Source organism: Wickerhamiella sorbophila (assembly GCF_002251995.1).
Source record: "Wickerhamiella sorbophila strain DS02 chromosome Unknown contig2, whole genome shotgun sequence".
Classification (NCBI taxonomy): domain Eukaryota; kingdom Fungi; phylum Ascomycota; class Dipodascomycetes; order Dipodascales; family Trichomonascaceae; genus Wickerhamiella; species Wickerhamiella sorbophila.
The window spans coordinates 2,419,360-2,435,020 of NW_020194005.1; the positions used below are offsets into that span (position 1 = coordinate 2,419,360).

Below are 15,661 nucleotides of genomic sequence, written 5' to 3' on the forward strand. Positions count from 1 at the left end.
ATGATAATTAACTTTCATTTACATACATGTTCATTATTCGTGAAAAAAAAAGCCTGCCTCAAGCGCTGTGCGAAGAGACAGAGGTATCAACAACCTTCTTCTCGGAGAGGTCTTTATCGAGACTGCTCGAGGTTGGAGTGAGGTCTTCAGCATGAACATCGCCAGCATTACCAAGCTTACGTTGAGCAGTGAGCTGGGCACGGTTGTAGAGTTCGTTGATCTCATCATCGGAGACATGCTTGCGCTTCCAGAAGCGGCCAATAATAGGCAGCTTGCCTGTCTTCTCCTCGTACTGCATGACGCAGATGATCAACATAATGAAGATCCAGTAGGCATTGTAGGACAAGACAGAGCCGTAAGTAGCAGTGTTCTGCCAGCCAAAGAGAGCATTAAAAATACCCCAACCGTTGTTGTTCATCTCGGGGTTGCAGCAGTTTACGTGCCAGACAACCTGCTTGATGTTATAGGTACCGGGGCCAGCACCACCCTCAGCGACATCACCACCAGTCTGCTTAGAGAAGGTATTCATCTGCAGGTACCAGACTGAACGGCTGAACAAACCGGCAGCAATAAGATAGAGCAGGCAGGTGGAGAAAATCATAAAGTACTTCAGAGAGACGGAAGAAGAGAAGAAGTAGAGGGCATAACCGAAGGCGAGACCACAAATAAGACCGAGAATGACGGAGAGGGGGAAGGCCTGAGCAGGCTGACCCAAACCGACACCACCGACAAACACGACGGCTTCAATACCCTCACGAAGGGTTGTCACGAAAGGCAACAGGAACAGAGCATATTTGCGAGTCCACCGGCCAAACTTGGAGAAGCGGAAATTAACAGGATTCAGGTTCTTGAGGCGCTGACCCCACGTAAGGTGTTTGGCCAGGGGATCTTCTTCGTCGTCTTCGAGGATGGCCTGGGAAATTTTCAACCTCCACTTGGCCTTCATCTTGTTGATACGGAGCATACCTAGACCCATGATAGTGATCATAACAGAAGCAATGACGGAAAGAATACCTTCCCAAAGATCTTCAGAAGATCCCCAAATATCATTGTTCAAGCCATAGAAGGCACCAATGAAGGCACCACCGATAATCAAACAAACAATGAGACCGGTTAACGAGCCTAGCCAGATATGCCAGAGAAGTCGCTTATACGCTTTCCTGTCCATTCCCGGCCCGCCAAAACTCTGCTTGACGAATGAAAGCAACACGGCGATAATCACCGCTGCTTCGATGGACTCACGGAAGCAAATGATAAACACATCAATCAAGAAAACCTGTGTCATGGTGTGATACTTAACAAGATGTAGCTTGTACTTTGTGTCTTGGGCTACGAGGAAGCTTGCTGGGTGGACGATGAGGGCGGAAGGACTGATATTATATATCATGCAAAATATTTGAGCGTAATGCAACTTCAACCCCTGCCCCGGTATTTGCATGCGTAATGCACGATTATCTGCCAAAGCAGCTTACGAAGCACGAAAAACTACCGCCAAAACCCTACGCTCAATCATTATGGGCTTGGGCATCAGTGGAAAGATCTCGCAGTTGTGGTTTTGCAAATCAGGGCCCCGGAGCCGACTCGGGCCTAGTTCAAGTGAGAGAGAGTATTGATTCTAGTTTTAATCTGGTATAGCACTTTGGAAATGTTCTACGGGCTATTAATTATGCCGTTTGCTGGCTTGGCCTGATCAAGTGGTTTTAAAACCCGGACCCTAGATTGATGTAGCTGATTGGCTCGATCAGCATTGTCGTCAAGTAAACGAATCAGGTGCGCAGAGCCTGTACAAAAATCACTAATCTACTTATGCATCTAGTTGCAATGTCATGCCATCAGTAGTGAAATTTCTTGGCTAGAACCAAGGCAGGAACCAATAGTTGCATCGTGTGGTGTTGACAAGAGCAAATATAGACAACAGGGCGAGGGCCTACTTACAAGAGCGCAAGCCTAGACGCTGATAATCTTCATAGACCGCATTCGTTGTTTCGCCGCGAGCTTCTAGATCTGCAGTCGTCCAAGATAGCTTCAACCAGCACGATTATTGATTGGTTTTCGTATGCTTTTTTTGCCCAGCAAAGTGGGAAAAAGCGTCGTGCAGCATCAGCTGCAGTAGCTGGTTGGTGCTGACATAGCAATCGTTTACGGTGTCAGACCCTCGGCTTCGGGCAGACATGTCCCAACTTAGTATCTCCTTGTGAAGGGCTGAGATCAAGTGGTTGCCCGAAACCTGCTAGTTGCAGCTCGAACCCTTGTGCTCTGCTGGACCGATCGCCACCAGGGCCCAGAGATCATCTCGAGAGATTTACGAGCCCGCAGTTGTACGCGTAGTTTCATTTTTTTGATATTAATCATGCATAACGATCTTATTGCATGCATGAAAAGGAAAGACTACCCTGCACCAAGCGTGCAGACGTGGGGCTAGAAAGATCAGAAGAAGAGACGTGAATTAAATTAGTTATGGCAGTGGCATTGAATCTTTCCGGAGAAGCGGAAATTTCTATACTATTCCCATCGGCAGCCTCATTTCTGCCAGGTAAACATATTTCTTTCGCGGTAATAACAACGCACCCTATTCCAAGCATTAGCTACCCTGCATCCAGAGATGACGTTGATGTATTAGATAATCGATGCGGACTCACATTTTTTCATGCATGAAGTTGATTGGGATATAAGTCAGAAGGTTGGATTTATCCTAGCCAGCTTGTTGACAACGTAAAACGCCACATTCGCAACTTACTGCTGTCTCTCTTGATTTTACCTGCAGTAAGACAATCACACAGACACAGCAAGCCTCTCACTGAACAAAATATGCTGTTCTCCAGAGCCACCACTCTCCTGGCAAGCACCCTAGCTACCTTTGGTGCCGTGGCCAATGCAAAGGACATCGAACTCGATTGGACTGTACGCTGGAAGACTGTCAACCCGGACGGATTGAAGGAGCGCCAGGTCGTTTCGATCAATGACCAGTTCCCGCTCCCCGTTCTCCGTGGCAACAAAGGTGACCGCATGATCATCACCGTCCACAATCAGCTCGAGAATCCTGTCCGTAACTCTTCCATTCATTTCCATGGTATGTACCAGAACCATACCAACCATATGGACGGCCCTCCTAATGTGTGTCAGTGCGATTCGCCTCCTAATAGTAGCTTTGTCTACAACTTCACCCTCGACCAGGACGGTACTTACTGGTACCATACCCACACTTCGGAGTCCTACCCTGATGGTTACCGTCAGATTATGCTCATTGACGAAGACGAGCCTCCTTTCGAGTACGACGAGGAGCTTTCTTTCACCATGTCCGACTGGTACCATGAGCTGAACGAGATCATCACTAAAGATGACTTCTTGACCTTGTACAACCCCACAGGTGCTGAGCCCGTCCCTCAATCTTTGCTCATTAACGATACTATCCAGCCCAAGTTCCTTGTCAAGCCCAACACCACTTATCGCTTGCGTATCGCCAACACTGGTGCGTTCTCTGGGTTCATTTTCTATATCACTGGCCACAACTTTACCATTGTCGAAGCTGATGGTGTTTACACTGACCCTGCGGAGGCCTCCAGTGTTTATATTGCCGCGGCCCAGCGTTACTCTGTCCTCTTCACCACGGGCCCTGACACCAACACCTCCTATCAGTTCGTTCAGGTCGCTGATTCTTCCTTGTACGATGTTATTCCTGATGACTTGCGTCTCAACAACACCGCTTGGTTCGTCACCGACGAGACTGCTGAGTGTTCTGACCTCAGCCGTGAGGATATCTACAACAACAAGGATCTCTGGAAGGATCCCACTGAGGACATCGCTCTGGACGATTTCACATCAGAGGACATCGCCTACTTTGACGATTTCACGCTTGTGCCCTCCGATCACATGCCTCTGCTCCCCGATCCTGACCAGGAGTTCACTGTCAAGGTTGTTTTGACCAACTTGTTGGATGGTGTTAACTACGCTTTCTTCAACGACATCACTTACACTCACGCAAAGGTCCCTACTTTGTACACTGTGATTAGCGCCCCTGATGACGAAACCGCTAGCAATGGTACTATTTACGGTGCCGACACCCACCCCTACGTTCTTGAGCATTTGAACGTTGTTCAGCTTGTCTTGAACAACTTCGATAGTGGTTCTCATCCTTTCCATTTGCACGGCCATCACTTCCAGGCTATCGTTCGTGCTGAGTCGCTTGGTGGCAGTGACAGTGACTACTACCCTTACGATCCGTCCACTCAGAACGTCACGTTCCCTGAGTTCCCTATGCGTCGTGATACTTTGGTTGTCAAGCCCTATTCTCACTTTGTCATTCGTTGGGTCGCAGATAACCCCGGTGTCTGGTTCTTCCATTGCCATATTGAGTGGCATTTGACCCAGGGTCTTGCCTTGTTGTTCGTCGAAGCACCTACCCAGATGCGTCAGATTTACACCAATATCATTCCTCAATCCCATTGGGATTCTTGTACTGCTAACCAGGTGCCCGTTAAGGGTAACGCTGCGGCAAACACCGAGAACTTCTTCGACCTTAATGGCCAGAACATGCAGCAGAAGGACCTGCCCGCAGGATTCACGGCTCGCGGTATCGTTGCCTTGGTATTCAGCTGTGTCTGCGCCTTTGTTGGTATGGGCTTCCTTATCTGGTACGGTCTTTCTGACACTCCCGACCAGCTCGCTGCTGAGGCTGAGCACTTTGTGCACGATGAAGAGGTTCCTTCCGAGAATGACATCGATAACCAGTCTGACTTGAACGACCAGCCTTTCCGGAACGAGCGCGGCAAGCGTTTCACCGACCGTCTGCGCCGTCCATTCGGCCACCGTTCTTCCGACGACAACTAAGTTACGAATTTACGAAATAAATAGTGAACATACGCCGTTCTTTTTACGCCTTTTAATCTCCTCCGTCTTACCAATCCCTGCTTCGCTCTCATCTTTGGCCTTGCATAATTGCCGCTTAGGTTTTTTGAAAATTGCCGGGTGACAAAGCAAAATTTTTCAGAATGTTGTCTCGCTGGATTCGGCCGTCGTGCCGGCCGATGATTTCGGCCGCACGCAGAGCCTACTCGGTTTTGCCGACCACTTATGAAGGCGAGAAGGTTGTTTTAGACGAGATGGCCTCGAAAATGGGCGCTGAGGAGCGCTCCAGACAGAATCGCATGCGAAACATTGGTATCTCTGCCCATATCGACTCGGGTAAGACCACTTTTACCGAACGTGTTTTGTTCTATACTGGCAGAATCGAAGCCATCCACGAGGTCCGTGGCCGTGACAATGTTGGTGCCACCATGGACTCGATGGCGCTCGAGCGTGAAAAAGGTATCACCATCCAGTCTGCAGCTACCTACTGTTCGTGGGAGAAGAAGCAGCCCGTCACCGGTGAGGTCAACAACTACCACGTTAACCTGATTGATACCCCTGGCCACATTGATTTCACTATTGAGGTCGAGCGTGCGCTGCGGGTTCTCGATGGTGCAGTTCTCGTTGTCTGCGCTGTTTCCGGTGTTCAGAGTCAAACTGTCACTGTAGATCGCCAGATGCGCCGCTACAATGTTCCCCGTGTTACTTTTATCAACAAGATGGATCGTATGGGTGCCAATCCTTGGCGGGCTATTGACCAGATCCAGAAGAAACTCAAGATCGCCGCTGCCGCTGTTCAGGTGCCTATTGGCGCCGAGGACGACCTCCAGGGTGTCGTTGATATTATCTACAACCGTGCTTTGTACAATCGTGGCTCTCAGGGTGAGACCATTGAGGAAGGACCCGTTCCCGAAGAGCTCAAGGAGTTGGTTGCCGAGAAGCGCCAACTCTTGATTGAGACTCTTGCTGATGTTGATGAGGAGATGGCTATGATTTTCTTGGACGAGCAAGAGCCTACTGCTGAGCAAATTGTTGCTGCTATCCGCCGTGCTACTATTGCTCGTCAGTTCACTCCTGTGCTTATGGGCTCGGCTTTGGCTAACCGCTCTATCCAGCCCGTTCTAGATGCTGTTTGTGATTACTTGCCCGATCCCACTGAAGTTCTCAATACTGGTCTTGATATCAGCGAGAATGGTAAGGAGGAGCCTGTTGTTTTGCCCTCTGATTCTCAACAGCCCTTCCTCGGCTTGGCTTTCAAGCTCGAAGAGGGCCGCTTCGGCCAGCTGACCTACATCCGCGTTTACCAGGGTAAGCTGAAGAAAGGTATGATGATGACCAACGTCCGCACCGGCAAAAAGACCAAGCTCGCTCGTCTCGTCCGTATGCACTCTAATGAGATGGAGGATATTAACGAGGCAGGCGCTGGTGAAATCTGTGCCACCTTTGGTATTGACTGCTCTTCAGGTGACTCGTTCACTACCGGTGCAAAGATGGCTATGTCTTCCATGTTTGTTCCTGAGCCGGTTATCTCGCTGAGTATTCAGCCCAAGTCCAAGGATACCCAGAACTTTTCCAAGGCCATCAATCGTTTCCAAAAGGAGGACCCCACTTTCCGCGTCCGCTACGATGAAGAGTCTAAGGAGACTATCATTTCAGGCATGGGTGAATTGCATCTTGAAATTTACGTCGAGCGTATCAAGCGTGAGTACAATGTTGAGTGCACCACTGGCCGTCCTCAGGTTGCATACCGTGAAACGATTACTGCGCCAGCTTCTTTCGAGTACACACACAAGCGCCAAAGTGGTGGTGCTGGTCAGTATGCTAAGGTTATGGGTGATTTGAGCCCTGCTGCCGCCCCCGAAATCAACGAGTTCGAGACGGCAGTTGTTGGTGGTAAGATCAGCGACAAGTTCCTTGCTGCTTGTGAAAAAGGTTTCCAAGATGCTATTCTCAAGGGTCCGCTCACCGGACACCGTGTTCTTGGTGTCAAAATGCTCATTAACGATGGTCAGGTGCACGTTGTCGACTCTAGTGAGTTTGCTTTCCGAACTGCCACCATTGGTGCGTTTAACGAGGCATTCTTGAACGCCCAGCCTATCGTCCTTGAGCCTATTATGGACGTTGCCGTCACTGCGCCTGCCGAGTTCCAGTCTGCAGTTATCGGTCTTCTTAACAAAAACACTGCCATCATCTCCGACACTGAGGTTGGCCAGGACGAGTTCACCATCTACGCTGAGTGCTCGCTGAACAACATGTTTGGATTTGCCACGGCCCTTCGTGCTTCAACTCAAGGAAAAGGTGAGTTCACTCTTGAGTTCAAGAATTATGCTCCCGCTCCTGTCCCGTTGCAGAAGGAGCTGATTGACAAGTTCAACAAAAAGAAGTAAATACGAGGTGCGCATAAAAAGAAATGTACATAATTAAATTAAAGAACGAAAAGCCTGTTACTTGAAGAAATACCAGGATCATTTTTGTGCAAATTCGAGCAGTATTGAGGCAGTTTCTAACTCCTCGTCACTGACCGAGCTCGGGGAAACCGTCGGCGGGGACGGAGGGAGCCCAGGTTTGATGTCGTCGTCGGGATTCAACAAGAAACTCAATGAGCCTGAACGACGGGTTACCTGCATAATGGGTGGTAAAGTGTTGTCCGAGGCAGCTTGCACAGGTTTTACGACAGGAGCTGCCCCGGAAGAGCCCCCGGCGTAGGTCATCCCGCCGGTAAAGCGGTTGCCTAGATCGATAATGTCCTGTTTCAAGGCACTGCTGAGGAGAAAGCCATTCCTAGTCCTCACTGTGCAATTTACAGCCGGATACGGGTGCTTTTCCCTGACATGGTTACCGAGATCAACCAGGAAGAGTCGTGAGTTGGCTCGGCACTCTGGGCTTCGGCAGTGGATATAGCGGGACCCGAGATAGTACTCGAATTCCAGGAGGGGGCTTGTGCCAGTCGGGGTAGGGATAAGAGCCAAAGCCTGTAATCCCGCTCCGAGCTGTTCAACAATGTCCTCGGGTATCGGGTTGTCGCTGATCGAGAGAGTTATACGCCGATGGTTGTGGTACTCCTTGAGGTGCTTTTGGAGCTCGCCGACAGGAAATTGCCGGGTTTCACAGCCTTCTCCGTTGCATGTATAGTGCACATAGTGGCAGTCTATGTGCACATCTGATTTAACCATACTGTATCGGGCAGGTTGGGCGATCGGCTGATGGTCAACTAAGATATTTGCCGCGGTGTGAGGCGTGACTCTCAAGGTAAGGGCAAATAAAAAGGGTGTGTGTTCAAGAGACTGTGCGGGGAGTAGTCATGTGTGAGGGTTAGGTTATACCCTATCCCCGGCGGAGAAGTGGGTCCTCCACGCCTGCTGGCGGGATTATAGATGTGTGGAAGGCAAGTTTTATGTATGAATTAGATTGGTTTCCTATGTAATACTGTATTTAGGACCGTCTCCGCCCTCAGGAACAGTCCAGGTAATGTCCTGGGCAGGCACCTTGATGTCGCAGGTCTTGCAGTGGATGCAGTTCTGTGAATTGATCTTGAACTCGACTTTGCCTGCATCATCTTCTAGATACTCGTAAACTCCCGCAGGGCAGAATCTTTGCTCAATACCCTTGTAGACTGGCCAGGACTTTTCGCAGTGAGCCTCGAGATCCTGGTTAGGGACTCTCAGGTGGCACGGCTCGTCATCGTCGTGGTATGTACCTGTCCGCGACACCGACGTTAAAATGTCAAAGCTCAATTTACCGTCAGGTTTAGGGTAATCGATGGGCGAGAAATCGGTGGCCGGCTGGGTGGAACCTGCATCGGTCTCTGGGTGATGGAAAGTCCAGGGTGTACGGCCCCTTAAAATTAGCGTGTCGAGACCGGAATATGCCAATCCACCCCATAGTTTCAAAGGAGAGTGGAATGAGGGCCGCACATTACGGATCTCGTAGAGCTCTTTGCCCACCCACGATTCTCGCAGGTTTGCGTCATATCTTTCGAACTCGCTTCGATCACCGGATTCAAGGGATTTGAAAGCGGCCTCTGCAGCAAGCATGCCCGATTTCATGGCAGTGTGGGTGCCTTTGATTTTGGGAACATTTAGGAAACCTGCAGAGCAACCAATTAGGCCACCACCGGGGAAAACAAGTTTGGGAATCGATTGCCAACCACCTTCGTTGAGAGCACGGGCTCCATACGCGATGCATGTGCCACCTTCCAAGACGTCGGCATAGTAGGGATGGTGCTTCATGCGCTGGAATTCGTTGTAGGGCGAGATGTAGGGATTAGCATAGTCCAGGCCAACCACCAAGCCTACAGACACGAGGTTCTCGCCGAAATGATACTGGAAGCCACCACCATAGGTACTGGGGTCCAGAGGATAGCCGACATGGTGGCCCACATAGCCCTTTTTGAAGTTCTCAGGCTTGACCTCCCATACTTCCTTGAGTCCGAGGCCGTAAGTTTGCGGGTCGGCGTCTTTGCGGAGGTCGTACTTGGCAATCGCCTGCTTGCTCAAAGAACCATGGCATCCCTCTGCAAGCAGTGTGATTGGGGCGTGGAACTCCATACCCCGGGCAAAGCTGTCCTTGGGCTTGCCATCTTTTCCAATACCCTGGTCACGAGTGGCAATGCCCTTCACGCTTCCATCGTCGTTATAAACCAGCTCAGACACACTGAAGCCGGGATATACCTCCACACCGACTGCTTCGGCCTTTTCTGCAAGCCAACGCACGACGGCAGAAAGTGAAACAATGTAGTTCTTGTTTTTGTTCACCATCTGAGGAGGCTCAGGAACGGGAAGAGCAAGCTTCTCGGTGAGGAACTTCATGCCCTCGCTCTCAACCAAAGTGGTCATCTCGGGCATATCCTCGCGCCAGTCAGGCAGCAACTCATCCAGAGCACGAGGTTCCAGAACGGCACCAGACAAGGTGTGTGCGCCCATGTCGCCACCTTTTTCGAGCACAATTACACGACGCTCACCCCCAGCCTCATTATCAAGTTGCTTGAACCGGATGGCCGCGGCTAGACCCGCGGGGCCTCCCCCCACGATACAGAGGTCCACTTCGTCGCTCTCCCGCGGCTCGTCCAACGGAGACTCTGAATAGAACCTGGCGCTTCGCCACACCATGAGCGCTGGCATTTGCACATAACGACTTGAAATCGCCCGAAAACGGCCGGCTGGCCGCATTACCCGTCGCAGAGTCAACATCTGAGAAATGAAGAATCGGGTGACCAATCCTGGCCGTCTTATTATCAATAGCCGGGAAACCCGCAGCGGGTTGGGCGAAGTTGTATGAACATAGCAAGCATTTTTATACATAAATCCTAATAAAAACTAACCTCTGGTCCTGCACAGCACACCGGTCTTGCTCTCCTGGCTTTTTTATGGCGCAAAATCCCCAGCCCGTTTCGATACCTCGGGTCTTTGAAGCAGCTTTGTGGGGGATGTACTTACCTTATCAGGGCAATAGCCGCCGCTTATGCGGGGCTCGGAAGCAGATCAACAAGCTTAGGAAGAGACCGTGTCGTGAACTGTTGTTTGAACAAGAGCACCAACAACGAACTGGATCAACACGGCAAATCCTAGCGAGAAAGAGGCCTTGAGCTGGCCACCGTTTGTGCCCTCGACGGCTAATTGGAGGGCCCGCTTGATATTTCTTACGACGAAAACCGACGACCAGATGGTTCCAATCACAGCAACAGCCCAGCCAACGGAAAGGTTCACAACCTGGTTGCTGGATACATGCGGAATGATGCTTGAAATAATTACAATAGGGATCCACACCGCATTCGCGTAGCCAAACAGGCTCAGGGTCTGGGCTAGCGTCAACTGAGGCGACAAATTCATAAACTGGATGCCGGTCCACAGCAGTGCCGGTGCACCGAATTGAAACAGTGCCATTGCGAATGATCCAGGTAACAAGTCACCAGATCTGCTCAGATAATAGGATATATCGGCATTGTGGAACAACCAACCTGACGTCGTTGCAATAAACAGAACAAGCAAGGTGGTGTAAAACACCCAAACGGGACCATGAAGATCAGGCCACTTGGTACCCAAGACGCTTCCAGCTGAGCCTTCGAGCGTAGAGGTGATATATTCCCGGCTATTGAGTGGGTTCATGGCCAATTTAAGCCGATCGATTACATCCACGGTGTCAACATCAAAAAGCTTGAAAAGTGTTCCGGTAAGACCGGCATATTGGCTCTCGTTCATCGATCCTTGGACTTGTGGGGTACTTGATGATGTGTTCAACGGTGCCCGAGGGGGCGGCGACACATCGAAATCAGGCTCAACTTCGCTCATGCTTTAGCTCGGAGCTTTGTCAGGCTCGACGAAAACGAAAAAGAACCCGAAAAGTGCGCATGTAAATCCAAATACGCAGAACGTAAACGGACCCATCTTTTCCATTATTTTTGTGGCAACCACAGTATATGCGGCATTGACTAGCCAGCCAGCGGCAATGGCCAGTCCAAGTGCAGTATTTCGATACCGCTTGGGACATGCGTCAGTAGTGACAACATAGGAGACGCCAGCATAAAAGGCAGAAAATACAAACACAAACACAAATAGCAGTACAAGTGCAGTGATACCGAGATGCTTAGATACACTGCTATCTTGGTGTTGAGCCATCGATAGCAGCACTCCGGTGAACCCCTGAATGAAGCTGAGCGCTATCAACGTCCATCGCAGCGTGGCAATTGGTGGCATTTTGTCCACCAGAAATATACTCAAGATAGTTGCTGCAAAATTGCAGGCGTATATTCCCAGAGAAAAGCTGGCAATGTCTGCATTTTCCACTCCAACTAGCTTGCACACGGACCCCACAAAGTATAGAACGACATTAATTCCCGTGAGAGGAACAGACACTTGAGTCATACATGCAAACAAGAACCCTTTACTGTCTTTGCTGCTCGCAAGCATGGCTTTTACTTCCTCGACTGGATTCTTCATGTTTGTTTTGACTCGCCTTAACCAGCTCCTGATGCGATGGCTTCGTGGCACAACAGTAGATACACGTTTTTGGCTTTGGTTTAGAAGCTCGTTCATGGTAGTCCGCCGGTCCTTTTTGGTGTCTGATACTATAAACACCGTCAGAAGCACTGCGGGGAAGGCAGGTATACCTGCGAGAACCCAGATTCGATGAAAGGGGATTTCAGACATGCTCTTGTGGTAAATCTGCGTCGACAATAAAGATATTATGAGAATTCCAAGAGGAATTGAAGCCTGCACGGCAATGAGCAGTCTAGCGCTCGTGGGATAAGCGAATACAGTCTGAGCATAAGAAGGGATCACCGATAAAATGACTCCAATTGCATATCCTTTGAACATGCGCCCTACTATCAGTCCGCCTCGGTTTATGACCAAAACAACCATGAGGTACCCGGCTAACCATATCCAAACTGAAGCGACCAGGAGCTTTCGTGCACTGCTAAACTGAACAAGAAAAAGCACGGAAACAGACCCGATAGCTGCAAATATAGGATATAGTGCTGTTGTTAGTCCTTGGAAGATCGATGATGGGTTGGCATATGCAAAATCAAAAGGCGCTGTGTTGCTCACCACGGCGAAAAAAACCGCCTCGATGCCGCACAGCAGACCCAATTCAAAAACGGCAATCCAAGTAATAACCTTCTGCACCCAAGAAATTTTTTGTTCACTATCATAGCGGCGCGCTAATGTCATTTGTTTGCTGGAGTTGTTACTAGAGTACTTTGTTGTGGTAGGTACTATATACTGCGTATGTACCACATATCTAAAACTGTCGAGGCGAGAACTCTTCTGGGTACAAAACAGTCGCGCCGGTAGTGTTGCGACTAGCCAGGCCATCGTGGGCTGCTTTAGCATCTTTGAGGTCATAGCGTTGGTTGATCTCGATCTTGATGGCGCCGGACCGGATCAAAGAGAACAGCTCATCAGCCATACCTGGCACGTCGTCGGAGTAATCCCACAAAGTAGGTCTGGTCAAGAATAAGGACCCATTGGCAGCTAGATCGCCAACATTAGCGTCAGTGACTGGGCCCGAGGCATTGCCGTAAGAAATGAGTAAACCACGTCGGGAAAGACACTTCAACGAAGATTGCCATGTATCCTTGCCAATGGAGTCGAATACGACTGGAACTTTCTTGCCCTCAGTGATCTCCAGGACACGCTGGGCAGTATCCTCTTCTGAAGTATTGATAGTCTGCCAAGCACCATACTTTTTGGCCAATTCACACTTCTGGTGAGAGCTGGCAGTAGCTATAAGCTTGGCCCCCAGGTGACGGGCCCATTGCATGGCAATGAGACCAACACCTCCAGCACCGGCAGTGAACAGGCCAATGTCGCCCTTCTTGACTTTTACAATCTGGCGCAAAAGATAGTGAACAGTGAGACCCTTCAAAATGGAAGCAGCTGCAATATCGTAGTCAATATCATCAGGGATCTTAACCAATGCACTGGCAGGAACAATGTGGTACTCGGCATAAGCACCCAACGAAGACCGATAATAGCAGACCCGAGAGCCCGGCTCGAACTCGGATACTCCGGACCCAACTACCTGAATGACACCGGCAGCCTCTGTCCCTAGGCCAGACTTGGGCAGTTTGGCAACACGGTACAATCCCGAGCGTTGGTAGGTGTCGATGAAGTTCACACCGATGGCGTAATTCTTGACGAGAACCTCACCTTCTTTGGGCTGGGGAACCTCGACTTCTACGTATTTCAGGACCGACGAAGGACCAAACTCATCGAATTCAATACGCTTGGCAGTCTTTGGGGTTTCGTGCACGGCACCTTTCAGCTCGTATGTGGGGTGTGACATTATTAACGGCCGATCCTCCACGCACCGTCTCGGTTATATGGAAAGCCACAAATCAGCTGACAATTCGTGATTCGCCGTTTGGTGCACAATTTCATAGAAACTGTGCTATCTCTTCAATCAATGGCGAGAAATCAATTTGGCAAGCTCCAAAATTCGATCAGTGGTCAAGGCCGTTGGGCAAGGTGCCATTGGCAGATGTATTCTGGGCACATTGACGGGGAAAGACAATTATACGAACGGAATAACGTCTTTGATGCCAATTCTTGCAAATTTATAATTTATCAGAGCTGAATGGGCGTGATTAACGTTTTTTTACCGATCTAGCCGCTCATGACGGTGCAAGCGTCGACCAGATCCCCAGCTTTTCTACCCCTCCACCGAGGCATCAACGAATTGAGTCGGTGAGATGCATTTAATTATACTCATTTGACCACGCAAGTCGAGCCATGCATTTCTCCACACCCACCCCTCGAATAAATGAAATCAGCGAGGGATTAGGTCATACTCAGCTAGACATTGCATGTCGTTTTTCAAGCCTAAAACAGAGGCTGTGGCGCCAAGAAAGGCACCATGGGCAGAAAAGTATCGACCTAGATCTCTTGGAGATGTTGCTTCTCAAGAAATGGTTGTTGAGACGCTGAAAAAAACACTTCAATCCGCCAATTTGCCTCATATGCTCTTCTACGGTCCACCAGGTACCGGTAAAACATCGACAATTCTCGCGTTGGCTAAAGATTTGTTTGGTCCAGAGTTGTCCAAATCACGCGTTCTGGAGCTGAACGCGAGTGACGAACGCGGCATCAACGTGGTTCGCGAAAAGATCAAGAATTTCGCCAGAACTGTTGTTACCACACCGCCGGCCAGTGCAGCACAAAACTATCCCTGTCCACCCTTTAAAATTATTATTCTTGACGAGGCCGACTCTATGACCCAGGATGCACAAGCTGCCCTACGTCGAACTATGGAAACTTATTCCAAAGTGACTCGCTTCTGTTTGGTTTGCAACTATGTCACCCGAATCATCGATCCACTTGCTTCACGTTGCTCGAAGTTCAGATTCAAGCCACTGGATGAAACAAATGCTCTGGAGAGACTGCAGTACATCTGCCAGCAAGAAGAAATTGCCGCAAATGATGAGGTTTTGAGCAGACTGCTGATTGTGGCTGGTGGTGATCTACGAAAGGCCATTACACTGTTGCAATCGGCAAGCGGCCTGGCAATGGGTAGCCCTATAACTGTTGGGATGGTCGATGAGCTGGCTGGCAGAGTGCCAGATGCTGTTATTGACAGCCTTGTCAACAGCATCAGCAAAGGCATTTATAAAGACATTCAACAGACAGTCGACGACATCTGCCTTGAAGGATTCCCTGCAGCTGGAATTGTCACGCAGCTACATGACAAGATCCTTACCGACCCTGGTTACAACGATAATGCCAAAAGTGTTGTTTCAGCGGCCCTGAGTGAAGCTGATAAGCGCCTAAATGACGGTGCCGATGAGCAGATCGAGATTTTAAACGTCGCTTACCATATGGTAAACGTACTTAAAGTATAAATTCAATAAAAAGTTACGAATTCACATAAAGGTGATCCAGAGTCGGGGTCCAAAGATGGCGGCTATGTACATAGCTCAGACCCCGTCCGGTCCAGATCATTTGGCCGTTTGGAGGCATACAGTATCTGTATGATCTGTGTAGGCCGAACTAGCGCAACAATAACATTGTCTAGGTGGAGTACCTCCTGGCGGTTTGGGCCAACCAGCTATTGTCACTAGAATTCACCACGTGTTGATAACTGGTTTCTCCCCGAAACCAATAGCTTGCAATATCTCCCCGGTCCAACTGTCAGAAAGACCCAAGAGCATTCAGTCCATGTTATAAGAGGCTTTATATGTCGGCACTGGCAGGCCAAATGTACAAAGCCAAACCTTCGCTGGTGTATGAAGGTGACGATAAGCGACTATCATCATCAAGTGCTATGATTCAGGCTCCCGACACCATGATATTGGCTTTACCGCCAATTCTCAATACAGAGA

General features: G+C 49.6%; 9 protein-coding genes across 9 annotated transcripts; 3 read left to right on the plus strand and 6 right to left on the minus strand.

The window, feature by feature from the left end:
• Nucleotides 1–58: 58 nt before the first annotated feature.
• On the minus strand, nt 59–1,285 carry B9G98_04659 (Plasma membrane iron permease; the record flags this gene model as incomplete). Its single annotated transcript, XM_024811216.1, has 1 exon — nt 59–1,285. The coding sequence occupies one exon, from the start codon at nt 1,283–1,285 to the stop codon at nt 59–61; it is 1,227 nt and encodes a 408-aa protein (XP_024666984.1).
• Nucleotides 1,286–2,808: 1,523 nt separating this feature from the next.
• Nucleotides 2,809–4,827, plus strand: B9G98_04660 (Iron transport multicopper oxidase FET3; the record flags this gene model as incomplete). The annotated part of the gene is made up of 1 exon (XM_024811217.1): nt 2,809–4,827. The coding sequence occupies one exon, from the start codon at nt 2,809–2,811 to the stop codon at nt 4,825–4,827; it is 2,019 nt and encodes a 672-aa protein (XP_024666985.1).
• Nucleotides 4,828–4,988: 161 nt separating this feature from the next.
• Nucleotides 4,989–7,232, plus strand: B9G98_04661 (Elongation factor G, mitochondrial; the record flags this gene model as incomplete). Its single annotated transcript, XM_024811218.1, has 1 exon — nt 4,989–7,232. The coding sequence occupies one exon, from the start codon at nt 4,989–4,991 to the stop codon at nt 7,230–7,232; it is 2,244 nt and encodes a 747-aa protein (XP_024666986.1).
• A 78-nt stretch (nt 7,233–7,310) lies between these two features.
• Nucleotides 7,311–8,018, minus strand: B9G98_04662 (hypothetical protein; the record flags this gene model as incomplete). Its single annotated transcript, XM_024811219.1, has 1 exon — nt 7,311–8,018. The coding sequence occupies one exon, from the start codon at nt 8,016–8,018 to the stop codon at nt 7,311–7,313; it is 708 nt and encodes a 235-aa protein (XP_024666987.1).
• Nucleotides 8,019–8,261: 243 nt separating this feature from the next.
• B9G98_04663 (putative electron transfer flavoprotein-ubiquinone oxidoreductase, mitochondrial) lies at nt 8,262–10,034 on the minus strand (the record flags this gene model as incomplete). The annotated part of the gene is made up of 1 exon (XM_024811220.1): nt 8,262–10,034. One exon carries the CDS (start codon nt 10,032–10,034, stop codon nt 8,262–8,264), a length of 1,773 nt encoding a protein of 590 aa, XP_024666988.1.
• A 300-nt stretch (nt 10,035–10,334) lies between these two features.
• Nucleotides 10,335–11,042, minus strand: B9G98_04664 (Protein YIPF1; the record flags this gene model as incomplete). The annotated part of the gene is made up of 1 exon (XM_024811221.1): nt 10,335–11,042. One exon carries the CDS (start codon nt 11,040–11,042, stop codon nt 10,335–10,337), a length of 708 nt encoding a protein of 235 aa, XP_024666989.1.
• Nucleotides 11,043–11,135: 93 nt separating this feature from the next.
• Nucleotides 11,136–12,512, minus strand: B9G98_04665 (hypothetical protein; the record flags this gene model as incomplete). The annotated part of the gene is made up of 1 exon (XM_024811222.1): nt 11,136–12,512. One exon carries the CDS (start codon nt 12,510–12,512, stop codon nt 11,136–11,138), a length of 1,377 nt encoding a protein of 458 aa, XP_024666990.1.
• Nucleotides 12,513–12,582: 70 nt separating this feature from the next.
• On the minus strand, nt 12,583–13,629 carry B9G98_04666 (Quinone oxidoreductase; the record flags this gene model as incomplete). The annotated part of the gene is made up of 1 exon (XM_024811223.1): nt 12,583–13,629. The coding sequence occupies one exon, from the start codon at nt 13,627–13,629 to the stop codon at nt 12,583–12,585; it is 1,047 nt and encodes a 348-aa protein (XP_024666991.1).
• A 520-nt stretch (nt 13,630–14,149) lies between these two features.
• Nucleotides 14,150–15,181, plus strand: B9G98_04667 (Replication factor C subunit 2; the record flags this gene model as incomplete). The annotated part of the gene is made up of 1 exon (XM_024811224.1): nt 14,150–15,181. One exon carries the CDS (start codon nt 14,150–14,152, stop codon nt 15,179–15,181), a length of 1,032 nt encoding a protein of 343 aa, XP_024666992.1.
• Nucleotides 15,182–15,661: the final 480 nt, after the last annotated feature.